General features: G+C 44.2%; 1 protein-coding gene across 1 annotated transcript in view; it reads left to right on the top strand.

The window, feature by feature from the left end:
* TTI2 (TELO2 interacting protein 2) overlaps window positions 1-27,763 on the top strand; it is a 62,018-nt gene that overhangs the window by 24,049 nt on the left and 10,206 nt on the right. Inside the window, exons 3-5 of the mRNA XM_078666180.1 lie at window positions 11,652-11,744; window positions 12,964-13,151; window positions 26,271-26,414. Coding sequence (XP_078522306.1) covers window positions 11,652-11,744; window positions 12,964-13,151; window positions 26,271-26,414 — 425 coding nt within the window. The remainder of the gene's footprint in view (window positions 1-11,651; window positions 11,745-12,963; window positions 13,152-26,270; window positions 26,415-27,763) is intronic.

Below are 27,763 nucleotides of genomic sequence, written 5' to 3' on the forward strand. Positions count from 1 at the left end.
AGATCCGAAACAAAGTGTTCACCTAGGTGGATACGGGTCTTGATGCGTCCCTTTATGGGACCGGTATGTTCCGTACTGTTCCAGCAGTGCATCCAGTAACTCTAGTCTGTTCCGTTCTCGAGAAATTCATGTGTTTCTGTTCTCAGTATTCCAGGTAATATTCTATCTGAACTGTTATGTTATAATGTTGTTCGATGTATTCTCAATGTCGTGGTATGCCTGAATTGTTCTCCCAATTGTTCCTCGTGTATTGTATTGTGTTCCGATTCAAGTTTACAATGTCTCTCTTTTCAAGATTACGTCAGTTAAAAACTAGAAAGGGTCTGCTGGAAGCAGCAGTTCCCGTCCCGCCCAGGGACAGTCCAGGTCACTTTATGTATCAGAAGCATGGCATAAGTGCCATATTATATCTAGATTTATGGGTAGAGTATACCAAAGAGTTAGAGGAAAAGTATAGATGGCCCGTATCAGGTACGTGGGATGCCGAGTGCATCATGAGAGTAGAAGAGGCATTATGGAAAAAGAAAGCCAGACAGTCACAGAAAGATGCCATCGAGTTATGGCGCAAAGAATCCCATAAAAGAACCGAAAAAGAAATCAGAAAGTCAGAATTAAGTAGAGAATCCTTAGAACGAGCCCAAGAAAGGGAATTAATCGAGATAGGTGAACGAGTTAAAGCCGAACAGTCAGACAGACAGAGGAATGCCCTTATTAAGGGTATGTACCCTCTTCTTGCCGAGGGCTTGCCAAAAGCGACCCCAGAGGCCTCCAGTAATTATCCGCCTCCCTTAGTTCCGACCAAGCTACGTCACAAACCGACCGCAGCTGATATTTTCATTTCGTCCTATTTGGACGACACAGTCCCAGAATATGCAAATCCCGCTCCGCCAGTCCCTGTAAATCAGGCAATTCCTGCTCCTCCAGACACCGGGGCACCCCTTGCAGTACCTGCTACGGTACCCCAGGTTCAGCCCGCATTTCAATTGCCCACTCTGCCAGCACGAAGAACATCGGTCGACGATTCCAGTTTAGGGGCCGCGGGGGGAGGTCCTCCAGGAACCCCGCCGCCACACAAGCGTTTAACGACAGTCGAATTGCATGCTCAAGCGTCACAGCGTACGCCCAGATATCAGTCTGTTGCAGAAATAAGGAAAGCCCTTACCGAATGCGGCTATGATCCAGTCCCAGGCGAGGATAATATGGTTTTATATTCATTACGCGTAAGAAAGGTGACCGAGTATCTAGTTACCTTACCGAATATGAAGGAAGATCTAGACAGAATATATCGTTTCATCCGTACAGGGGATGATCCAGAAAGCATTGGCGAAGCCATGTCTCAAAGGAAAGCTGAGATCCAGCTCATGATACTAAAGTTTCTGATTAACTGTCTAATAAGAGAACAAGATTACCCGTCCAAAGATCCGGCCGAAATGAGAATCCTGACAAAGTGGAGTGATAATATAGCCGAGGGTAAGCACAAGACCATCAGTGGTATGGAGAGTATGTACAAGAAAATCCGTAAAGAAATAATAAGGTTACACGAACAACGTAAAGCAGCACAAGTAAGCGAGAAAGAAAGTAACTCTGATACTGAAGAGGTAGACGACGAGAATCCCGCCAGAATAGCGTATGTAGGAAAATCTAGATTTCCAGAGTGCCATTTACGCCTAGAACACAAGTCAGTTCTTCATCATCCAGCACTAGAACAAGGTTCTCTAGAACAAGTATTTCAAGCTACCGATCATATTCTGAAATCACGAATCGGTTACAGTGAGTTAAGTACCATGCATGAACAAGAACTAGCCCGATCAGCAGTCCGATGGATTACTGATTCTACCACTTTTCCAGACGAAATAGTGGCACAAATGTTTCTGAAACTGCCCCCAGCCGAGCAACGACTGGTGGGTATGTATATGATCCAGCACCTCATTACTCTGTATGAGGGTCAGCACTCTGATCCAGGTCCGTTACATGATATCCTGAACGAGTTACTCCAGTATAGATGGAAAGGTCTAGGTACCGATTTAATTAGTGTCATTCTAGAACAGCGCCACAAATATAGAACGTTTCTGAACCCGCATTTTGTTCACGTCTCACCCCCAGAAAGTAAACCCTTTTACATAGACAGACAGAATCCGTTACGAGAAGTCCACCCAGTTAGAGGAACGGGTGGCGAACTAGAACGAGTGTTTGTTTACACCCCGATCACAAAGATGGAACTCTTAGAGATGAAAAAATTAATTCCCTGTCATGATAAAGATCCAGCAGGGTTCCATAGAGAATTAAAAGACATGCTCCGTATGGGAGAATACACGTATCCAGATATAATTAAAATGTTAAAGGTTCTGTTGCCCGCAGGGGTGTATGAAAAGCTCAAGGAAAAAGAATGGGAGGTGGGAGAGAAAAAGATCGATTGGGCAGTTCTAGAAGCTGAAGATAAGGCACGAGTACCAGGTACCGGTCTTGGAGCGAAATGTAAAGAATTACCTGAATTATTGATTCAAGTTTTACCCAGATTACTAACAACTAAAAAGGAAGACTGGGATGCCATCTCAGCCTGTAAACAGAAACAAGATGAAGATATTAGTGATTTTTATTCTAGATTTGAGAAATGTTTCAGCATCAACAGTGGCCTCAAGACCAGTAGTGAGTCATACCCTCATCTTTTTGTTACTAATTTAGTCGAGAATTCAAGCCCACAAGTTAAGAATCTAGTTTTGAAAGTCGAAAGTACCTGGCAAGCTAATACCCCGTCCCAGATGTTACAGATGCTCCAATATCACCAGAATAGAATCAGAGAAGAACAAGAACACGAGAGAAAACGTATGAAAGACACGAAAATGAAAGTACTAGTTGCACAATCTGTTCCTCAAGACAGCCAGAAGAGGGGTCCGAATCAAGCCAGTCATCCTGCAGCTCCCGTTAAAGGGAACTGCAATTATTGTAAACAGCCAGGTCATTATATAAACGAGTGTGCAGTTCTGAAACACAACATAGCTACCGGTAAGACTAAGGAAAGACCACGTCCACCTAGACAAGAACAAGTTTCACAGACTCCTCAGCCACAGAATGCACAACAGACAGTTACCGCACCGCAGCCTATCGCTGCAACACAGCATGTTACACAGCAGATGTACCAGTATGCACAGTCCGAGTATCCAGAGTATCAGCCATATTCATGAAACAGCCTAGAGAGGGAGGTAGGCTTGCCTCTCATCGAGATACCTGTAGATCAAGAAGGTCCCTATGTTCACAGTCAAGTATTAGGGAAAGATAGAAAGTTTTTGATTGATACAGGGGCAAGTAGGACCACAATTAGTCACGCCGAAGTTCCAGGGGCTCCGCTCTCAGGCTCTAGAAATGTTTCCCTTGGATTTTCAGGAAAGCCAATAGTTAATGAAATTTCAAAGCCAGTTACTCTAGAAGTAGGTTCATTGTCCCGCACTACTGATCTGTTACTTACTAAGTCATGTCCAGAAAATCTATTAGGCATTAAAACACTGAAAGAGTTAGGTGCAGTTATTTGCTGTTCCCCCGAGGGAATACGTCTGTTCCTACGTGACTTCAAGGGTCACTATGTATTACGAGATTTTGATCCCAGATTGTCTAATGTTCCGCAGCATTTATGGGCGCAAGGTCCAACTGATGTAGGTTACATGCAAATCACACCCCATCGTGTGACTCTCAAGCCAGGTGTAGTGTTACCACGAATCAGACAGTACAGATTGCCACCTGAGGCTGTAGCAGCCTTATCCAAAATTATTGACGAGCTCATAGCTCAAGGAGTGGTTGTAGAAACTGACTCCAATGTATGCAATTCTCCGATCATTCCAGTCATGAAACGTACTGATCCAAATGCACCCCCAGTATATCGATTAGTGATTGACCTACGAGAACTTAATAAATGTATCATTCCTCAGTACCCAGTTGTCCCTGACATTTCGTCACTATTGACAGCCATTGATTCTGAAGCCACATTTTTTACAGTCATAGACCTCAAGAACGCATTTTTCAGTGTTCCAATTCATCCAGACAGCCAGTTTCTTTTCGGATTCTGTTTAAATGGAAGGAGCTATATGTTCACACGAGCTCCTCAAGGTTTCACAGAAAGTCCTAGTATTTACAGTCAAGCACTTAAGAGACAACTTGATAATGTTCACATGCCAACTGACACTGCCCTGCTCCAATATGTCGATGATCTCCTGATTACAGCCCGTTCTGAACGTGCTTGCGAGCAAGCATCACTTACAGTCTTGTATTTCCTTGCCGAGATGGGGCACAAGGTGTCCCCTTCGAAGCTTCAATTCTGTGTCCAGCAAGTGGTCTACTTAGGACACTTACTGTCCAAGAGGGGTAGGCAGTTGACACCAGACCGTATCCAGTTAATAGCGAGTCTTCCTCAGCCCAAGACCCAGAAGGAGGTACGTGCTTTTATCGGCCTTACTTCTTATTGCAGACAATGGATTCCTCAGTATGCATTTCTAGCTAAACCACTGATACAGTTAACGACCCAGGAGGCAGCCGTCTCGACTGTCCTCCCATGGACATCTGAACATACACTTAGTTTCAATGAGTTAAAGAAAGCTCTATGCCAAGCTCCAGTTCTAGCTACACCGAACTACAGTAAGCCTTTTACACTTTTCGTTACTGAACGTGAAGGTACAGCATTATCTGTTCTCACACAAGATCAAGCAGGACAATACAAGCCTTGTGCTTATTTTTCGAGTACATTAGATCCTGTAGCCCAGGCTCTGCCTGCGTGCCTCAAGTCAGTTGCAGCTACAGCACTAGCTATCAGACAAAGTGATTCCATAGTCTTAGGACACTCCCTGACAGTACAAGTTCCACACTCCGTGGAAGTTCTTTTAAACCGAACACAAACTCAGCACTTGACAATTGCACGTTTAACAGGTTATGAATTGACACTGTTCCAGCCACACATAGAAATCAGACGCTGCAACGTTCTCAATCCTGCTACACTGTTACCATCAGTTACTTCAAATCCTGCCACACATGACTGTGTGGAAGTAGTTAACATTACGACAAAGCCAAGACAAGATCTGACAGATATTCCGTTACCAGACCCTGACCTGACACTTTATGTGGATGGTTCATGCATGAGAACAAGTACAGGAGAACTAGTAGCCGCGTATGCAGTGACTACTGATACTGAAGTTATAGAGACACACCGTATTGACATCCTGTCTGCTCAAGCAGCAGAGCTAGTTGCTCTGACACAAGCCTGCATACGTGCCAAGAACCTGAAAGTTAACATTTACACAGATTCACGCTACGCATTTGGAGTCGTACACGACTTTGGAGTGCTCTGGCAGGAGAGAGGTTTCATGACTTCTCATGGAACCAAGATTCAGCATGGTCTCCTCATTCAAGCTCTGTTAGATGCAATACATTTACCGACATCCATTGCTATCATGAAATGCAAAGCACATACGAAAGTCACTGACATTATTTCTCAAGGTAACGATCTAGCAGATCGCACAGCCAAGCTCACAGCTCAGACTCCAGACATTCCAGTTAACATGACACACACTCCAGATCCGACTACATGTATGACAGTTAAAGACCCTACTCAAGATGTCATAGATATCCAGTTACATGCTACTCCCGATGAAATCAAGAAATGGTCCGAACAAGGAGGGGTCCAGACAGATCAAGGATGGGTGACGAAGGGAAAAGCCACATGGTTTCTCCCCGACTCTATGGTTCAAGTCATCATCAATACCGCACATAGTCCAGCACATTTAGGAGAAAAAGCTATGTTAGACAGTATTCAGAATATTTGGTTCAACAAGCATTTACGAGCTGCAGCCAAGCAGAAAGTCCGTACCTGTATGATATGTTGTCAGTTTAATCCAGGTAAAAGTGTCCCGGTGGAACAAGGTGGATTCCAGCCCCCTGACCACCCTTTTGAAGTCCTCCAGATGGATTACATTCAGATGGAGCGATGTCGAGGTTTCAAGTATGTCCTTGTAGTTGTATGCGCTTTGTCCAGGTGGACAGAAGCATATCCAGTCCCAGATTATACAGCCGCGACCACTGCCAAGCAGCTGGTTCGTGAGTTCTTCCCCCGTTACGGACTCCCTAGGGTCGTATATTCTGATAACGGCCAGCCATTCTCATCAGAGTTAATGAAGCACGTTTCCCTTTTGTTAGGGTACCAGTGGAAGTTCCATTGTGTACGCCATCCTGAAGCAGCCGGTCTCGTAGAGAGACATAACCAGACCCTGAAAATTCGCATCGCCAAAGTTTGTCAAGAGAAAGGTGTGGACTGGCTAGTAGCTCTGCCAGTTGCTTTGTTTTATATGCGCATGGTCGCACATTCCAGATCAGGTCTGTCCCCGTACGAGGTCGTTTTCGGCCGCCCCCCTAACATGTGGGGTACACCTAGACCTCGAAGTATTACCGATGTTTCAAGTAATATGCTGACAGATTACCTAGCTTCCTTGATGTCTGCCCTCAACTCTTGTCGTTCACAGGTTGCCGCCGCATTTCCAGACAATACCGAGGTGGCACCGCATGAAATCGTTCCCGGATCCATGGTCCTAGTGCGAAATTTTGATCGATCAAGTCCGCTGGAGCCTCGCTGGAAGGAGCCCCGACAGGTCCTCCTGGCCACCCGTACAGCCGTGAAGTTGGAGGGACGCAAAGGCTGGGTGCATCTTTCGCATATCAAGAAATTTTATGGATTGAAGCCCGTTTCAAAGAACATTTCCGAGGATTTAAAGGACTGCCAAAGTACTATTCTTAAGGACTGTCCCGCAAAAGACACTGTTACTGAACCCTCCCTGTTAGAGACAACTCCGCAACAGGAGTATAAGAAAAAGTTAAGGTCTAGTAAAATAAGTCAGCCAGTTTGATTGTCTAAGTCCTCCCCTAGGTGAAACGGTTAGACCGGTTTCTGGCATGTATAAAATAGACCCCCATAGTGAGAGAGTTAGTCAAAACTCAATCCGATGTATCGTTTTTCTAAGTTTCATATTATTTCTCAGCATTATGATTTCCTGCACCAGTTATGCATTCTACCTGTATTTTCCAGTTTCTCATGTAAATAAGTCTTCTAATGTTACAGTAGAGCACACGTTTAGTGATCTGCCTCCTCATGAACTCTCTTACCGCCTCGCTATGCGTAATAATTCTTTTATCCGCATGTTACATTATTCACACCAGACCAGCAATGCCACTAATTGTTGGGTATGTGGTCGACTCCCCCCTTTCCAGACACCGAAGGGAGTTCTGCCACTCTTTCCTTATCCATTTTCACATAATGGTTCGTGTGGAGCATGGTCCACGTTAACGTCATCCTCAACAGATATGTCTTTTCTTAACAGTACATGTTTTCCAGACAAGCAAGGTCTTCCCCTCAGAACCGGGTTAGATCTAGAAAATGAAGTGTATAATTTAGGTAATTATTCTTCGAATTTTATGGTCCTGAATGTTCAGTCTGATCCTACTCCAGACTTACCTGCTATTGCAGTACTACCAGTCAAAGGCGAATTATGTGTCCGAAATAATGGTTCCGTACATGTAGGGCATAGTGATTGTACTACTATTGTCAAGTATAGTGACAGTAGGAAATCTATTTTCAAAGCTTCACGTCATTCTTATTTTATTTGTGGTCAAACCGCATATGTTCGTCTGCCCCTCGATTGGGAGGGAACCTGTTACATTGCCTTCCTGCTGCCACCAGTTTTTCTAGCCCCACCTGACTACCATAGGAATTCCCACCTAGTACATACTAGACACAAGAGAGACCTCCCGATTGTCGATTATACTGAAACTGCTTTAGAACAATACATAGATATCAATAAAGGTGTTTTCCCCTACTTAGGTACTGTAGTGAATAGTAAACTGATACGTAGATTAACCAGAACCCTCGAAGCAGTAGTGATTGAGACTACCTCTGCTCTAGGTAACTTGACCGAAGAGCAATCCTTTATGAGAATTGTCGTTTTGCAGAATAGTCTCGTCCTTGACGTCATACTGGCCGATAGGGGCGGGGCCTGTAGAGTCATCGGATCTAGTTGCTGCATTTTCATTCCAAATAACGCGCCGTCTGTTTATTCAGCTATAACCAGACTTCATAAAATTGCCCATCTGTTACACCAAGATCCAGGCACCTGGACATGGTCCGGTTGGTTCTGGAATATAATTTCCGCTTGGGGATGGAAAGTATTGTCCTTTCTAGGTATTGCAGTAGCGATCATATTCAGTTGCTGCCTCTGTATACAATGTGGCCCTGCGATTTGCGGCATTTGTGCTACCTCTTGTATTCCTAGTCCCAAGTCCCGTTCTAAATCCCGTTCCAAGACAATTCGAGACGAGCAAATGATACTGTATGAAATGATAGATGGTATCATGAATATTGATGTTTCCTGATGGAAACGTAGTGACAAGGAGGGAATGTGGAAAAGTAAATTCTGCCATGTTCTGTGTCCCTACGCGTCCTCCATCATATGTTATGTGTGCATGATTAATATGCATTTGTATTCCCCATGTTCGATTAAAGACGCAATTATAGTTGTGTCCATCTCTAGTATGCCAGTTTCCAGTTCTCGTGAATACTACGAATGATAGGCCTATGTACAGTTACGTTGCCACGTTTCTCAGTGTGCACGTTATTTCATTGAAAAGTCCCCGTTTCTAGGCCTCAAAAGGGCCTGGACACCCGATTCAGCTCCTGTCTCCTGAGCCTTCGCTGAGGAGCGATACAGCCCCCACCTGTGTTCTTGACCCTTCACTTACTTCCTGCCTCACAGTGCCCGGTTCAGCCTGGCTCTGCCTCTGAGTCTGCCAAGAGTTCTAGTTATCAGTCCAGTCCTCCTTCTCTGCATTCCTAAAGCTACTGAATCGCATCAATAGTTTCCGTCATTGTCTAGCCTTTACGGCTCCATGTAAGAGAAATACTGTATTAATGGTCATTTAATATTCTTCATCACGCACTACATGTAGAATAATGCATGCTCCAGTCTTAGTGTCTGTTAGCCTTTCCCCTCCTGACTTCTTAGTTTATATCAACATGTTCTCTAAACATCAGATACTAGATAGGGTTTAGGTACATGTCGCCCTGACTCTCCAGACTTCAGTCTCCACTCCTAGCACAGAGTTCATAGCCCCCAGCTTCTCCTAGTAACACGTCATTGCCAGTTTTCGCGCACCATCAGGTTAGAGGTCCCGGCTCCTTAGGTAGCCCCCTCCATTGTTTCCGCCCCATTCATGACATATTCTGTTACGTTTGCATCACATGTCTATGTATACGCCCTGTTACACCTACTTTCACCCTTATCTTTCGCGACTGCTACGCGTCACACCCTTTGCTCCACCCACTGCTCCGCCTATCATATGTATTGTAATGCAACTGTTTTACTATATATGTTTGTGTATTGTTATTAAATGTTACGCCAGTTCTTTCCCGAGAGAGAGCTCTGCCCTTCCTGCCCCCGGCAGCGCTGCCATTCTGTTCCCGTGCAGGTTGTCCTGTTCCTGTCCTTTATGCTGATTAAAACCTGCAAAACTCCTACTACCTCGAATCTTGACTCTTATTTATTGAGCTATCTGTTATTACTATATCCAGACAAACCTAGATCCGGTATTATTTATTTATATACCACAGGTTCACTAGAAGTGGCCCCAGATACTTGCACCAGTAAGATTGACACCTCTCCACCTGCTGGAAGCAGCAGCTAACACATCGACCCTGGTGTGAAAGTAGAATCTGCGCATCGCACTTTGGGGCCCGAGCAGCACCTCTGGAACTGATGCATCAACCAACACATCCCCTGCTCGCTGGAAGCAGCACCTGGGGCATCTGTATCGACTCAGCACTGAGACCACTGCATCGTAGCTGAAGATCGATCAATGCATCCCTTTGACAGTGTGTAGGAACCTGGTGCATTGGCTTCAGAATGAAAGCATTGCAGTTCGATAATCGATTTCAGAATCCAATGCATCGCCATCAACACATGTGAAAAATCAACGCATCCCTCATTTGCTGGATGACCTAGACGCATCTACTGCCGTATCAACCCCGCTTCTCATGCTTATGATCAGGATCACAGTACTCTGTTACCTGGGCCCGCATAGCTCCTGTACCTGGCCACGTTCCATCGTGGTTGGCTTGAACTTTTGACTTTGCTCGGTACAGCGCCACCTCAAGTAACCTCTAAAGTTCTAATTGCTTCAAAGCACTGGAACTCTTTTTATATTCTTTAGAAATTCATAACTTAACTTCTTGTCTGTTTGGAATTATTTATAAAATCATAATACATTTTTCTAAACCTGCGTGAAGTTTCTTTTTGTATTTTTATTTTGTAACTGTGTGTGTTTTACAAATACTTTACACATTTCCTCTTTAGATTAGCCTGACTGCTCTGTGTCAAGTTACCAGAGGGTGAGCACATGTTATCTTTTAGTGTATCTCGCTTACCCTGACTAGAGTGGTGGTTCCTGCTTGGACAAGGTGCATACCTCTACCAAACGGAAACTCAATTTCTAACATTGTTCGAGTGGTCATCATCTGCCTTGGTCTAACATTCAGTAAAACACATTACACATAGTCGTATTTCCTTTCTCTGGAGAGAGACTAAAGAACCATGTTCTTATGAGGCAAGTGAGCCAGACTTTCCCTTGTAAAGCAGTCCATACATCCCTTTATTCAAAAAGAATAAAAAAGAGGTCGAGTTTGATGTGTGGGGTCCACATGCCACCAGGAATGTTAAAAAAAAAGAAAATAACATTATGCCATTAGATCAGTTTCAATAGTTCATAGACTCTTCTCTAGTGTGCAAACAAACCTCACAGAGTTCCCCTTTTGGAAGTTGTCCCTAGCGTGATTTGATGTTGATGTCGCATATTAATAAGCACAACTTATGCGCAGATATAGAATTTATAGTTGTAAAATTTGAGGTGTAGTTGTTGTGAAACAAGGAATTTAGAAGTGAATCTGTACCACAGTGGACCATTAGAGGGCAGCATTAGAAGGCATTATGAAATGTAGCCTTGAGGTAGGTTACTAAAGTCTGCCTATATCCATTGATGTTCGAAATAAAGGGTTTCAAAATATGGTTCTGTGCCAATCCAGGGCATAGATAGTTGCATCACACTGACTTCTCTGACGTAATACTGTTGTAGATTCGCTAATTATGGTATACTCCCCTGAGCCCCAGCTCCTCATGACATTCACATGCTTTTCAATGGCCCTGGAATGTCTGAACAGCAGCACTCACACAGACCTCTGTTATACAGACAAATAAACAAAACGTAATGTTGAGACGTAACTCCTAATCCGTAAACAAATAAATGCTGCAATAAAGGCTGGGCAGACTTAATAACACAGAGACCAACAAGTGTACTAGCAATGACCCTGACTCTCCTGTGCAAGCATTAGAATTGTCATCACAGGCACTACTCAAACGTAAGGAGCAAATGAATAAAAAAGAATGCAGCCTGGCCTTGTTCAGGTATCCTTTTCAGGGCAAGGGACAAAACCCATGATCATTTAACTTCCCATTTAACTCTGCGTCCGGATGGTTATACTGTATTCTGTAAGTAGTTTTTTGATATATCATTTACTGTCTTTGCATTTCCCATGCTCTCTACTAACGCACATTACTTTATTCTTGCTGTTGTTACAGGCAGCTGCAGAGTTGCTGCAGTCTAACCGAGCACAGGTGGTGTACCATGCCCTTTACAATCACCTCTACACCCCAGAAGCAGACCTCATCCAGGTACAAGATCTGGGGCTTTTCTGTGATACAAGTAAAAAGTTATTCCAAATGTGTGAAATTTACATTGACATGAGACTCTTGTATCTTAGATGGATGGGCAGTGCTTAATGTGAGCTGGTGGTTGTAGCTGAGGCCCACTGACACTTGTTTTTTGGGGACCAGCACTTATGTTTAATCATCAGACTTTGACCCAGAATAACAGCAAGAGAGGAAAACAATGACAAAGCAAGAAAATAGGGATGAAAAGGAACATATAGGAGTGAGATATAGGGCAGGGGCAATATATTGAAGAAAGAGGCAAAGGGTGAGCTAAAGACTAAGCAATCTTGTTGTTCGGCGGTCGCCGGAGCGTGTCAGAGAATGGTTTGGCACTTATTCTTTTACAAATTAGTCACTATGGACGGATTAGAATTTGTGTTTTGTTGGGACCTTCGTTGCATAATTATGAATTCTTTGTTCGAGTATGACATGTTTTGAAAAGGGATTTCTCCAACCAGGTAGTAGCAGAGCATGATATTGTGGGCTTCAGTTGACTATCAGGATAGACCTACACCAAAAACCCATGAGTTAAATCACAGGAACAGTCTATCTTTTGTAATAACGGCCAACTGTGAATGGTGTGATAAATGACTGAAATCTGAGGCAAAGCTTGTGTCCAGGCTTGTTGGCATTGAATTGGGAGCCATTCCACTGATCAGGTTTAACTTAATTGGTAATCTTTCTAGAGAATCTAAGAACTGTGACATCTCCGAGAGTTTAGCTACTGGATCCTTTCCCAGTGGTGCACTGACAAGTTAAGGAATAGAAGAGGAAGTTGGAAATATGGACTGTTTCCATTGTGCTTCCATAATTTTTGCACAGAACATGAAAAGTGTTGATAGTAAAGATGTCCTGGGCTGGCCATTTAACAACATATGTCTACTTGCCTTTAAAAAGATTAGTAAGCAAGTTTATATTTTCAGAACTTCGTATGTGTAATGGACTGGTGTTACGAGCTTGTGTGGCTTCTCACCAAAAGTTCATAGGAATTGCCAGATACTGCAGTGGCTAATCTCTTTAAGAGAGGTTTCCAGGGAATAGGAATGCTGTTATTGTGAAAATCATGTTCCGGAGTTAGGAATCCCATTTTGCCAGCTTGGTCAGAGGATCTCTATCAGTGTATCAAAGATGTTGAAGTTACATCCAGTGAGGCCTTCTTTTATTTTTCTCTTGTTTTCAGGTTGTCCTCTCCTGCCTTCTAGACCTTCTGCCGGTCCTGGAGAGATTCTCCCAGGCGACCAGGGACCCTGGCCAGAGGCACCAGCATACCAACGACGTGCTCCAGCTTATCCTGACCCATATGGAAATGGAACACAAGATCCTTCTACGCCGGGTGTACGCAAAACACCTTCCTGCCTTTGTGGAAAGGTAACATGGAGAGCACTTTGATTAGGTTGGTAGGCAGTTCTCAAATTCAATCTAAAATGTTACTTTCAGAGTCACAGTAATGTAGAAGGATCGTGGTGAGGAGCTATCCAAAGCCATTCATGATTCCTCAATCTGACTAGATATGAACGTAGACGAAGGACCATCTCCCTATGCCTTTCAAACTTGATTGGGTACTGATATATATAGTTATACATAGGTGTCCAAATAATTAACAAGCCTCACCTTGCAGGTCTTGTGGTCAAACCAGACGAGCGCATGGTTGCGGGACAGCACCTTGCAGTCGAAGGTGGCATTGCTCTGCGCCGGCCGGCAGCGAGCCACCGAGCGTCCGATCTTGACAGGCTCGTCCAGGTAGATATGGCGCTCCTGGAACAGGTGCAAGTTGGGGCGGCAGGTGAAAATGGCCAAAGCTGAAGGCATGGGTGACAGCTCATTCCGGCCCGGCACCACCGCGGGGACAGAAGGGAAGCCTTTCTGCTCCAGAGCGGGACCAACAGCTGCAGCGCTCACCTGCGCATTATCCACGAACAGGCAGGGCCTGCCAACCGCCCCCCCCGAGCCCCATGGCCAGCGGTTGACACAAGCTGAAAGAGCCTGAGCAGCCTGCCTGCCGAGAGCTCAGTCCATCCCTGGAACGCGGGCTCGGCAACTCCGGGGGCAGGCGGGGGACTCCGGGAGGCACGGGCTCCGGGGAGCGGAAGGCTGTGTGTGGGCGGAGGCTCCGAGGCTTGGCACGGGGTTCAGGCTGTTAGTACCTACTGTTCACATTCACCAACCTCCTCTTTAGACTTGTTCCTATTGTAAAAGACCCGCAGGTCCATCCCCGGCCCTGCACGTGCGCTCCCGATAGGACGGTGGGACAGTCGTGTGGCGAGCACAAATGGAGTGACGCAAGAGAAGGGCGTACACGCAGTAACCTACGAACTGCGACTGAAAGGGTAGGGTAGGGTGACTGGGCGGGGGGCACCAATCGCTGTAGAGGAGCAGGGGGCGTATGAGGGTGCAGTGTACGGGGTACCATGGTGGACGGGGATGACGCCATGAACATAACCATCTTTCTCCGAGGTCATGCAGAAATGGCTCGGAGAAACGCCCCGTCAGTTTCCGACTAGGGGGCGTTCTATTTTTTTTCTCCTCTTCCCATTGGCTGGAATGTAAAATTCCAGACAATGGGAAGAGGAGAGAAAGAACCTAAAAAGCACACCCCCGAATCCAAAAAAGACGGGGCTTAAATGGACAGACGCCCCTCTTCTCCAATGGCTGGCCTCCGTTTAGGAAGCCAGCCAATGGAGAAGAGGGGCGGGTTCAAGCCCCACTCTGGAAAACATAAAATCTCGCCAGCGAGACTGCGCAAGCGCAGCCTATGCAGGCCGAGACCTAAAAAATAAAAATACAGTTTTAAAGCCAAAAAAACACTTGAATTCACCAGCTGTACGAAACTGACTTAAGTATAACTTGCACTGCCATATTTTTCATAGTAGTGTTGTGTAAGGTCATAAGCCAGAGGTCTTCAAACTTTTTTAGGTTGAGCCCCCCCAGCTGAATTTATTTAGATGTCGGGCCCCCCCACCACTTGACAAAAAATTCTGGATCCTGGTATTCTACATAATCGATCGTCATTCGCATTTCCCAGTCCATATCTGGCTAATAATGTTAAACACAGTAAGAGTGTTTACAAAACTGCAGGTTTGCGAGTTGGTGCGGTGAAATGACAGAGGCTTACTACACAGTCCAAAACTACATTTTTCAAGATAAAATGTGTGCAAATTGTTACGGGTTCTCCACTTAATTCTTGCAAAGCCTCCTCAAAGAAACTTCTGTGGTCAATAAAATGAGTACCGTTCAAAGACCGTGCTCTCCACTGAGAAGCACTGTCCAATGGCATTAAGAAAAACCAATTTCAACTCTGGCCATCCTAAGCAGCACTGCCCCATTCTCACCTCCCAGAAAAAAAACTCCCCATTCCTGCTCTGTCCATCCTATCACAGCTTCTCTTTCCATGAAAAAAGCGGTTTACTCCCTTTGCCAGGCATTGAGGTAAGCACTTTATTTGATACACAGGTTGTAGCAGGTGTCTTCCCTGGCAGAGACGTTTTAAGACATAGGCAACGTGGGCTCTGGGCCAGGGCCCCAGCCTTTAAGGGGGACCCCTGATATAGCCAGCTTTGTTCTGGAGAGAGTCTTACCCTGACTATCTTGAACCATTCTTAAACAGATTGTTTTAAATAGCATTTTCCTTTCATTTATTTTTACTGTGGTGATGTGTGAGAGTCTACTAAAGACATTTTGCAGACAAATGTGTTAAAGTTTCATGCAACACCCATAAAAAAAAGTTTATTTTAGAACAAAACAGCACTGCACACACAAGAAATGGGAGGGTGTCACAGAGATTATTTGCAGTAATATTAGTGACCTGCCGCTGTGTTACAATTTTGAATACACACGTCACTATCCCTGAATATGAAATGTCAACACATTTAGAATTTGGACCAGTGTGCCAGTGCACGGTCAGTGACCAGACCGAAGAGGGTATGAAACAGCTGAAACTGGATCATAAATTCAAAGCTGTTCTGAATATGGCCCCCCCCCAAATCCATAAGATGTCCCTGTTCCCTGGACCTGGGAGTGAGGCAGGTGTCTTCTTTGGGACAATGGTAGTGGGCAGGATTTCTGGGATCAGGTGAAGCAGGTCGCTTCTCTGGGGTAGTGATTGGTACAAGGTCATCCATGAGATAGACTTTGAGGCTGAAGGCTTTCTCCTTCACAGCCGATGAAAAGGAACTTCCTACTTCTGTAGTGCTCTAGACCCTGCATTTTTATCATAATGCTAGTGATTTGCTTCTGAAGGGTGCAAGTTTGAAAATATAACAATAGGCCAAAGGATACCCAATGTCTGGGATGTGTGACCTAGGGGGTTAATGTCCCAGCTGCTGTGCCTAAAAATGTCAGGTGTATACCAAATGTAGAAGGGTGCCCTGGGGGGTACAATTTAGTATGTTGCTTTATTTATAAGTGCTCTGGCGCAAGATGCCAAGACTGTCCCAGGAGTGTGAAGATTGGAGAAAGGGGCTGTATTTGGAGGTGCCTCTCTGAAAAGGACAACCCTGCACCATATCTAGGTGAGGGACTAGAATGCTGAGGTTAGAGTAGGGTGCTAACCCTGAAGATGCAAAGCCTCTGCTTATCGTGCAATGGATGTTGTAGGGGGCTCTAATTAGGGTGTTTTATGCCTGACGGTGCCAGGCTTAAATCAAAACTGCCCAGTGAAGTAACCAAACGTTTACTGGCAGGGGGTTATAAAACTCCCAAATAAATAAACCATAGAACTAAAGAAAGAGGCAGACATTAAGTGAGGCAGTCAAAAATAGGATACAGGGAGTATGCGATGTTCACTATGCTGTGAAACTGAAAGTGAACATACTACTTTCAGGCAAGCAAATGCCCTATGAAGAAGGACTGTCTGTTCGCTTTCTCTTCAGATCTGACTTACCTGTTGGTGATTTTAAAATGCTCAGAGGCATAACCCTTCACAGCGAGGCAGCACGCAGGGCAAACAGCAGGAGTGAAGAAGTGCCAGACTACCAAAAGGTAGTAGTATGCAGGAGCTTTGTGCACGCAAATTTCGCTGCACTTCCTGCCATCTATGGTGCTGTCCACTTCATTGGTGGCAGGTCAGTGGTGACATTCCTACGTGCTAATCGGCTGCTGTTCTCTATTCCAAAAGCCCCAATTGAAATGGGTGAAGAACAGGCGCGCAACGCCCATTGGACTTAAAGGGCTTCTCTCCCCTCCCCCTCTTGCGTCTGTGGGTGGCAGCCCGGGATGAGACAGCTTCGCAGGTGCACACACAGCCGCACCCGAGTACTTCACAGGTCTTTTAAAGACCTTGCTTGTTAATGAGGCGTTGATGGTCTTCACCCCTTCTTAGGGCCCCTGCAGCTCCACTATGCCTTTCCGCCGTAGGAAACAATGAAAGGTGAAATGTTATGGTGGAGTGCGCGCCCCCTCCTGAGATCGCGTGCCCCAAAGTTTGAATAACTCTGTCATAAGCAGTGCATTATAGCTGTGCAAGTTATACTTGAGTGAGTTTTGCATTACTGGTAAATGTCTATGTTTTTATTTTTTTTAACAAGAACATCTATGTATAACTTTACTTTAAGATTTGTTTTTTCAAATTTTTGCGTTTGCGGCCAACTCCCTGCCATGCGACTTTAAACATTTGCAAGCCTGTCCAAATTCCCAAGAAGGGCAAAACAAGCATTTGCAATGCAATAGGTCTCGCATTATTAAAGTTTGAGCTATTGGCATTGCTAATAATAATGCAACACCAATAGCTCAAACTTTAATAATGCGAGACCTGTTGCATTGCAAATGCTTGTTCATCCTTGCTTCTCCCTTTGGCAATGTTTTCTTATCTTTTGCTTCATTCTTCTTTCTCCCTTTTCTGCTGTTCAAGGTCAAATGCTGACGATGAAGAATAAGTGCTGCTCCCCAAACTGAGCGCAGGTGTCCATCACCAGTAGCCATCTGCATAAATTATACCTATGCTTTTGAAAGGAAGCTAGTACCCCTATTGTCTATGATTGATGTAGGAGAGATGTTTGCACTGCTGTCCGTGTGTGCTTTACATTTGAAGGAAGGTTCACATAGGTGACAGGAGCTCCCTCACTTTCCATGTCAGGACATCTAGGCACATATCTGCAATTAGAGTACTGAAAGTATAAACTCCAGAATGCATTCTGCCATCGGTTAACTAGCAGGGAAGACTCCACTGGATGACAAAAAGATAAATGTATTTGAGGAACACAACAATGTATACATAGCGTTGCTGATAAATTTCAAATTTTAATAACTGTTGCGCTCATCAGTAGTCAGTGTGCTGATAGAGAGAGCAGGGAGGGTGCAGGATGGAGCTGATATTTTACACGGCTCAACAGGTAACACAAACCGAGAGAGCGAGAGGGGAACAGGCAGTTTCAGGGACACAGGGGCAGAAGACACAGAAATTCACCGAAGCTAGGGACGGGAGACAGTTAAAATAAATCGTAACAGGGGCAGTAGACAAGAGAAGCGGATCGGTCAACAGATAACATAGGGCTGGGAAACTGGGACAGAAGATGTGGGTGCTGACTGGAGGAGAGGGCAGGTGATACAGAGACACTAAAAACAGACTGTGCCAGGGGTACAGAGACAGGAACTGGTTGGGTGGGGGCAGGAGATAAGTAGAACAGGCAGTATCAGGGGAACAGGAACTGGAAACCCGAGGAACGAACTGGACGAGAAGACATGAAAAGGGTAAAACTGACGGTGCAAAGGGTACCGGGGCAAGAGACATGGGGGCTGAGTGGAGGAGGGACATGGGATTAAGAAAAGAAAACAAGCACTGAGGCGAAGAAAAAATACATTTAGGGGTTAAGTCCCACTTACAAACATATGAAATATATTGCTCGGCCTGTGTGGTGTGTTCCTGTGAGCCCACTGTAATCTATTGTGACACACTTCCATGAAAAGTATGGGCAGACTCACCGCGAAGATGGAAGCTCCTGACTGCTTGCCGATGACTGGCTGTTGTGTGATTTTACAGCCCCAGCTGGTGGTTTTCGTTTCATTTTTGCTTTTTTTCAGCTGCTCACAGGGTGCGTGGCTCTTCCTGTATATGTGGTCATGAAAAACAAGCCCCCTCATTGCCGGGGTAACCCTCAGAGCTGGTGCCAATCCCGGAGCGGCTTGGTGGTGATGTCGATGGACTCTGGTCCCGGTGAATTCAATTTAAGTGCTCTTGCATCTCCCGGGCCAGCGGCGGTTGTGTAATCCGCATGTAAAGTGCAAGTCAAACAGGGCCATCAAAGGAAGCAGAGGAGATGGTGGGGGACAGCTGGGCATAGCGACGCGACCCGAGCCCCTTACAATAAAGACCTACCCCAGAGAACACATGGGAGAGGGCTTCGGCAAGGTGAAAAGGTACGGCTGTGAGACACGCTTTGTGTTGGGGGAGGAGCGTTAAAGCACGCGCTCAAGAACAGCGATGCGAGGCATGCACGTGAATGCCTGCGAATTACTGATAATTAGGGAAATATTACCTACTTTCAATTAGACAGTTTAGCGGCAACAACAATTGTGGGTTGAAGTGCAGTATGAAACAAGGGAGAGCGCAAAGGAGAAGCCATGTGGACGTAAAAGTGGCTTCCGGTTCGGTAAGAGCAGAGCAGCGCACTCACAAGAAAGCTGAGGATCGGGAGCAACAGCCCGCTCCAAGAGCTCTACCATCCGAAGGGAGTGTGCATAACTAATGCGCGAGGTACCATCAGACCTCCAAGACATAGGAACAGGTCAATAACCTTTTCTTTCACTTTTTGAACACCTTTTTATATACTCTTTCACGTTATTTCACTAACGGTCCTGATGAATGCCCGTAAGTCCTAGAACCCAGGCAACTGAGGCAGAAACATGTCGACCAACCTTTAACCACCCCCCACTACCCTTGATTTGGATACTCTGAGTGCAACTACTACTCATTATCCAGTTAGCAAGATGCACTACCTTAGAGTTTACCAGACCCAAAACCAGACAAAATAAAATTTCGAGTTCCTGGTTTTTGGTTTTTTAACGAATTCCCTATCTCTGGCTCACTACTGCAACAACCTTGGGTAAGAACCTCCTGGTGGAGGCTGCATAACCTAATAGACCCAATGATTATGCACACACGTGATTCATAAGCGGAGAACCAAGATATACCGCTTCAGACACCACCATACCCATCACGTACCTGAGGGTCTTTTTATTGGGACATCCTCCGTTCATCCTGCGTACCTAAGGTTGAGCAGGACAAGTGATCCTTTCTTCTTTGATTAGAATATACCTATTTGGAAAGTGAATGGATCAACATTCCATCTCCCCTACTTTTGATTAGAAGACGTAAAAGTAAAGTAAAGCAGCGCGGCCGAATGAAATTAAAAAGAAGCCCTCGGCATTGCTGTGGCGGGGGAGAGGGGGGGGCGCGGGAGCGTTAGCCTTTGAAGCAGGTAGCACGGAGAGACGGGGAGCAAATGAGAGCGAGGCATTGCGCAGAGGGGGGCGGGGAGAGCATTCCTTTTGAAGTGTGAAGCTCTCGGCATTGCTGTGGCGGGTCTGATGCGAGGCGGCTTGGGGAGCAAATGGCAAGCGCGTGCACGGGCACATGCACTCTGCGTAATCCGCCTGCCAAAGCCCTCTTGGTCAGCTTTCCTGTTCCACCTCTATATGTCTCGACATCTGCAATGCGCAAGCACATAGGCAGAGGTCGAGACCTAAACATGCAAAAAGATTTGGACATAATGAAGCTGTCAAAGCAGGTAGAGAATGTATAGTGGTCTTTTCAGGTTATTTTATAACAGGTTACGAAAGGAGCCTCTGACCTGAATATTTGATCTACATACACTTATGTAAAATGCTTGCATGTATGCTGCCTAAAATAAACAAAAAAAGACAAGTACTACCAATAGGATACCAATTCAAGCATTATTCCAGAATGGGGCAGCATCACAAAGCATTAAATTCCTCTACATAATAAGGAAATTCCCAATAACAATATAGAAAACATCCATTGATGCGTTCTCCACCTGGCAGCCCAATACTTCACGGCCTTGGGGAGAGGCGGCGGGAGGAAATCCAGTGGAACTAAGGATAGCTGACAGACTAGACCTGTGAGATAGGCAGTCTAAGACTTAGGGGGAACCCGAGGAAACAGTAGAAGAATTGCATATTTAAGGCACAGAAGCAACCTGTAGAAGTGAGAGGGAGGGGGGAATAGAAATGGGGTGTTCAGAACAGATGTTATTGATGCATGTCGCCTGGCACAATGCAATGTTTCTTTGATTGTTGACTAATCAATAAGAGACTCCTGACTAATGTAAGCGTTGTGTGATTATTAAATGCAATAAAATGTGTTTAAAAAAAATATATATCGAAAACATGCTGCTTCATTAGTGTAATTCTGAAGTCATCACAAACTGTAAATAGTAATTCACACATACATACACAATTAATTAGTCCACCAAAAGTGACCCTGCTCCCTCCCCATTCATGTCTTGCACCTCATCGTAACTGAAAGGTAGCCTGACTTTCTTAGGCCAACTGGTTCACTTCCCTTTAAATCAAAGCAGTAAAAGCAAAAACAAAATTACATGGTCAGGTGCATAAAGACACCTTCTGCAAGTCTTCCAGGAAGTTGATGGTTTAAAAAGGCACTCCCTTTTGTAAGTTTGAGAATTGAGGCACAGGCAGATTAAGTGATTTGCTCAGGATCACAAAATCAAGGGTGTAACTGACAGTAATGCCAAGACCTCTCAATATAAGTGAAGCAAATTCACCATATCTCATCCATATATTTACTTTGGTGCAACCAATGTGCAAACAACCGTTTCAAGAACCATTTCTTTCCCCAGTTCTTGTCTGCGTTCTCCAGATCTATGTGAAGCACCCTATTACCACACAGTCAAAGTGAGTTTAAATGAATAGTAGATAAACATTGTGTTTACCCGCTAGATGGCTGAAAAAGGCTGATTGATACCCCAAACTGAGACTCTTAATGACTCCTGGAATTTTAAATTAAATCAAGGGCTTCAAAAATAACATTTAAAGGGGGAAGATTTGAAGGGATGAAAATTAGGTGGCAGTTGCAAAGAACTACCAAAGTGGTGAAAGGAAATATAAACCTCCATGTGAAATGTTTGTAAGCCCCAACAAAGTAGATTGTTGAGGATGAAAATTTTTAAAGTCAGCACCATCTAGGGATCAGGCACCTCTGATCATTGCATACTACATTGCTCAACCATTCTTCTCATCAGCCTAGTGGACTAGCACTTTAAAATATCAATGTTATCTTGATCGCTACAAATTACATGCTATTGTTCTTAAAGAATGGAGAGAATGGCATGCCCCCTTACTTTAGGGATCTCTAGGAGTTTGGCAGGTTGTTCTACATGCTAATTGGTCAAAGACATGTCCATACAGCATAGACCAATCCACACAGTTGGATCCTGGAATATTACCCTCCTGGGGCATCACAAACAAAATATATTTTGATACCTGGCGGTGTGTATATATTGCAGACTTGATTATCTCTCGGCTGATAATTTGGGATCAGCTCATAGTAATTTGAAAGGCAAGATTGATTTTTTGACAGTCTCTGAAGCTAGAATAAACCTGGTCACAAAAGTGGTGTTTCCAAAACTGCTTCTTTGTTTCACCAATTTAGCCATGTGGGTGGCGCTGGGCTTGTTCAGAGACCTGGAGGCTCTCATGAGGGACTTTCTTTCGGCAGAGAATCAGCACGGGTAGCTATAAGGACCTTGCAGCTGCCTCTGGCAGAGGGTGGTTTGTTGCTGCATAACCCTGAACTGTGTTTCTTGGCAGTGTAGATTCAGTGGAAAGACAGATGGCTACCTAGTGGGCTCACACAGGTATTAGGTCCGATGGGAGCAGGGATAGCCAGGGGTGAGGTGGTGGCACCTCTCCTGGATTTTAGGCACATGCATACCAAATGACCAGGTGGTGGTTTCCCTGAGATGTTGGGCAAGATTCACATGAAAAACGGCATCTAGACCACTGTAGGAATCCACTATCCCACTGATAGTGAGTTGTTTCAAAGCTCCGGCCCTGAACCATTGGACAGAAGCTGGACTGCTCACACTAGCCGACCTTTATCAAGACTTATAACTAATCTTTCTGACCAGATTGATAGATGACTTTGGTCTACCAGTCTCTCTGTTCATGACCTACATGGTTATAATCCACAGAGCTAAACATTGATGGGAATCTAACCATGCGGACCTGATCCAGCGGGTTACCAGCAACAGGTAATCTAACACCACATACTCACCTGGGCCCATAAATTCATTCACAGCGCACTGGCAATAACCACTGGGGTCTTGTTTTGTAATTCTATAGATTAGTTATCTCTAAACCCTAACTAATCTTTCACTGATCAAAAGTTCCTTCCTCTGGTCAATGGACCATTAGTTGGAACTAGTTGATGGTGAAATGACCTATATTTTCAATATACTTACACCATGGAAATTATTCCAGAGCCCGGATGTATTTAAATTTTTTATCTCAAATTAAATTCATGTGAACCACTTACACAGTACAGAACAAACTCCATCTCTCACAGGAAGGAAGATTCAAATAATCAATCAAATGCATTAATTTATACTTTGCAATGACACTGCATGAAGGGGAGAGGATAGAGAGAAAAGCGCATACACAGATATAGTTAAAATTACCAAGAATGGTGTGGAAACCAACTCCCAGGCCTAGGAATTGGAAAGGCTCCCCCAGGAAAGGTCTGGTGAACAAAGGCTTCAGGACAGGAATCAGGACAGAACAAACGACCTCTCTATCACCAACGCTTGCGTAGCACCCCTCTCTGACACTCTCTTCCTCCTCGAGATTCTTCAGCGATCTTTTTTTAAATTAATTTGCTTAAGATAATATATTCAGTAATTCGATTCTTCTTCAGCATCACACGTCACTCCGACAGCATCCCGGTCTCAAGTCAAGTGCTCTCGGACAGCATCTGGGACACTAGCTTCAGCATCTCCGTCTGGAACTTCTAACTAACTAAACTACTTCAATTATACCTTTCTGTATGCTGGTACCACCCATTAATGTTTCAAACTTATGAAAATACTAACGCTGATTGAACAGGCAAGGGGAGGTGATCACCACACCATGCTTATTTCCCATTACTTTTTCAGCTCTTTGTTTGAAATCCCACCCCTCAAGTTTTACTACATCAGTCTTTATTCCCACCCATATTCACAATGTAATTGTCACATATTAGAGAAAAAACTGTAGTCCTCATCCATTTCAGTGGACTATCGTTCCAGTTCCCATGAAAGTATCAACTGGAAACCTTGGATGAGGTACAAGTCTTCCAGCTTGGTTGCAGTACGCATGTGCGGTAGAACGAGAGAGAATAGGCTGTGGTTCGTATTTAGAGGCCCATAATAAGCACTATTGAAAAAGTCAAAAAGACAAATGTTAAAATCAAAATTAAATGGTTTCACTGTATACCACCTATCTGCACTCTAATCCCCTTTACTTATTATCATTCTTCCCGCATTAGTAGAATAGCTGGGTTTAGTATTTCAGCCAGCAAGTGGCAAGCATGTGAGTTTCAAGCAGCCATTTTGTTCGCTACTGCACAAGTGCAGAAAGTTCCCTCCTAGCGAAAGATACGTCATTCTACGTTGATGCAGTAGACTCATACGCACTAAAGATTTTCGGTTAACGGTCATTTTGGAATCACAGTCGAGTTACTGGTTAATAAGACACATAGGCAGGCTTTGTTCTTACTAATAAATGTTGTGTAAATGCATGTTTTTTCCACAATACAAGTTTAGTACGAGGTTAGTGGTTACATGAGAAGATTGCATCCAAGCAAGTCTCCTTTCCACGAGTCCTTGCTTCATCAGACCTAGTCATCCACAAAGTCTTACAACTAATTCACTGCAGGGAATAATCTAAACTGGTAACTTGGCTTATCAGGTCCTTTTTGAAAATGACAAAATCTGAGCGGTCATAGTGCAAAACTACCACGGAAAACAATGTTGGCAGGCCATTCAGTGTATCTCATTGATAGTTTGATTACGGTTAGTGTCTTTATATACACAATCTGCAACTGTTTGATTGCCCTCTCTCATAGCCAAAAACCATGCATACCTTTACTAAGGACTTCGATAAGCACAAATTTGTTACGGATTTGATTTATTAAGTAATTTGTCTGTAAGAGAACACTGTATGTGCAAACACTTTGTGTAACTATAGTACCCTAAAAAATTGAAAACCAATATACACTTTTAAAAAACAGTGAGCTGTAATGACTGAGTAATTATTAATAGTAATGATTCAGGATTATTGAATATCTAAACTACCAGTTTCGCTAATCAACCTTGGCCTGCACGGGTCAAAAACAACTTCCTTTTGGATGCCTACACATTTTAACAGTCTGCAAGAAAGACACTCCTCCAACTCCGTGAGAAAAAAACATGGGAGATTGATTTATCTGTCTCCAGTAGCCAAGTTGGAAGATAATGCCTATGAAGACACTGAGTCCCTAATAAATAATGTAATCTGCTGGATTAGGGTAAAACGTTGAGTGCAAGCTGATATCAAGTCTGCCAAGAGATGTAATAAGGTCTAGTTACGACTATATCAGTGTCCCTAAAAAGTGAACTACTGGTAGATGGCCTAATCAATCTTGAGCTCCGAGCGTGTCCTCGTCATGGAACCATTGACTCTGCAATTAAGTTACGTCGGTCTCCCCCGTCCATGTAAACTGGCACTAATACTAACGAACTCCCTCAGAAGCAGGCTGGTCATCAATTCACCCGACACCTGACATTTGTGGCTCTGCGACATGCAACATTGACTCCGGTTTTCTTAATCTGTTTTGAAACAAATTAAACCCACTTTTTAACAAATTGTCATTACGTTCTCCATAGAAAAACAATTGAAGTGGTGAACTGTAACAAAGCACAAAAAGATTGCCTTATCTTTGAAGAGCAGACACTAAATTAACAAAAGAGATGATGATGTATTATTGGGGCTAATTATCGTTGAATCTAGTATGTCTTATTTTAACACATTTTCTAATTTTCTACTTGAATGTTTTGTTTATGTAGGAATCTGCATGCAAATCAGTAAAAATTAGTGGTTATTTTGTTTCGTATACATGAAGCCATTCATTCTTCTTTTTGAAAGGGCTACAAGAACTGGCTCAATGTGAGAATAGGTTCATGTTGAATCTCTTTGAGACAAGGTTTTGTGTACTGGGTTCCTGTTAGAAAAAACTCTTTTTTTTAATTATTTTTTTATCAAATATCTAATTTAAAATGACTACTGGAGTGATCACTGCACAAACGGTGACTTAAAGGGGGGTAATTCGTCAAAATAAAGTATATTGAAAAGAGAGAGTTAGTCTTGATCATTCCACTAATTTTCCCATCAATCCCCTGTTTCTAATTCATGTGATACTTTACCAGTTTTTACAGAGCTTTTTAGGAATTGGTCAATTATTGCATTGAACTAAACTTCTTTCGTTTTCTTGGTTGGCAGGCTGGGCATCGGTGTGGCACGTCACCTGAAGAGGCTGGAACGTGTTGTCTTGGGCTATCTCGAGGTATATGATGGACCAGAGGAAACAGCCAGACTGTCATCCCTCTCAACATTAAAGTGCATCATAAAGCATGCATGGCCAAGGTATGATCTGTAGCCAAGGGTGCACTGGGAGGTTGTTGTTTATTTCACTTTATGAATGTTTGCAGGGACTGAAACTATAAACAATTTCTAAAGCGAGATGCGTGTTACTAATTGAGGGAACTTCTGTAGTGGTCTGTTAATGTTAAGGGCTCAGGTGTGGGTGTCGACCTCTCATAATGTGATTAAAAAGTGGCTTTTTCCAAGCATTGATGTTCAGAATAAGAAATATCACAATAACTTTGTGTTTATAAGGAGCATAAACAATTGTAATGCTAAAAGCATGCGCTGCCTGTTGGTGTCAAACCAAAATTTTACTTTCAAAGGACAATTTGAGCGGCATCAAGTAGCAGTGTCCTGGGTGGAAATTTTAAAACCATTTCGAAAGAGACATCAAGGCAGAAATTCCATGCATTTAAACAGAGGATTTCTTTTGCATACCGGACAATGGAAAACTCCAATTATAACTGCACATAATCCAAGCTATGTAGTGCAACCCCCAAGCTATTCTCCATGCAGTGCCAGAGCTGCAAACAATTGCAAAGGCTACTGTTTTCCTTTGACCTTCAGCTTCAGCTATTTCCAAAGAAATATGTTATTTGGCATTTGCAAAGCATACAACTGCCACTATATAACATTGTTGCAGGGGCGGCTCCTCCACAATGGCAGAGGAGCATTGTCCCACTGGCTCAGAGCCAGCAGCTGAATAATAAAACGATATTTTAACATTGTTTTATTTTTCAGCTGCAGGCTCTGATGCAGTGCTGTAGGGAGGGGATGGGCCGGGCCATGGGAGGAGGGGTTGGTGCACTTATAATGCGCATGTGTGTTTGGCCGACCGCCTAAACAGATATGAGCACTTGGGTTTCTCAAACCCGGCTGCATAGCACAGCTGGGTTGGAGAAACAGCACAGACTCCTGTATCTGAGCAAAGCGTCAAACTAGCCTGCTCAGGCCAATCCCCGTGTTGCTCTCATAAGATGAGAGCAGCGAGGGGACTTCACAGGGAGTCTGTGATGCAGTCCCAGGGGCTGCTGGGACCAGGAAGACCAAGTTGCGACACTGAGGCATTGGCAGCTTCATGCAAGTGTCTTTAAAAAAAATTATTATTATTAAATCTCTCCCCCTCTTGTGCTTGGTCATATCAGTGAGACACTGGTAAGTCCTACCTGCATATATGTGATATCAAACATCGAGCAAGACAAGAGACACCTTATTATGCATAATTCGGGAAGTTGCCAGGAGCCTTTTTTTTGTGAGAACATCTTGCAGCAGTAGCTGGCAGTCAGTTCCAGCATTCCTGCTGCTGTCTTGGCACCACCCATGATACTCGGACCCTTTGTGCTTTGGTG

Source organism: Lissotriton helveticus, chromosome 11 (genome assembly GCF_964261635.1).
Source record: "Lissotriton helveticus chromosome 11, aLisHel1.1, whole genome shotgun sequence".
Lineage (NCBI taxonomy): Eukaryota > Metazoa > Chordata > Amphibia > Caudata > Salamandridae > Lissotriton > Lissotriton helveticus.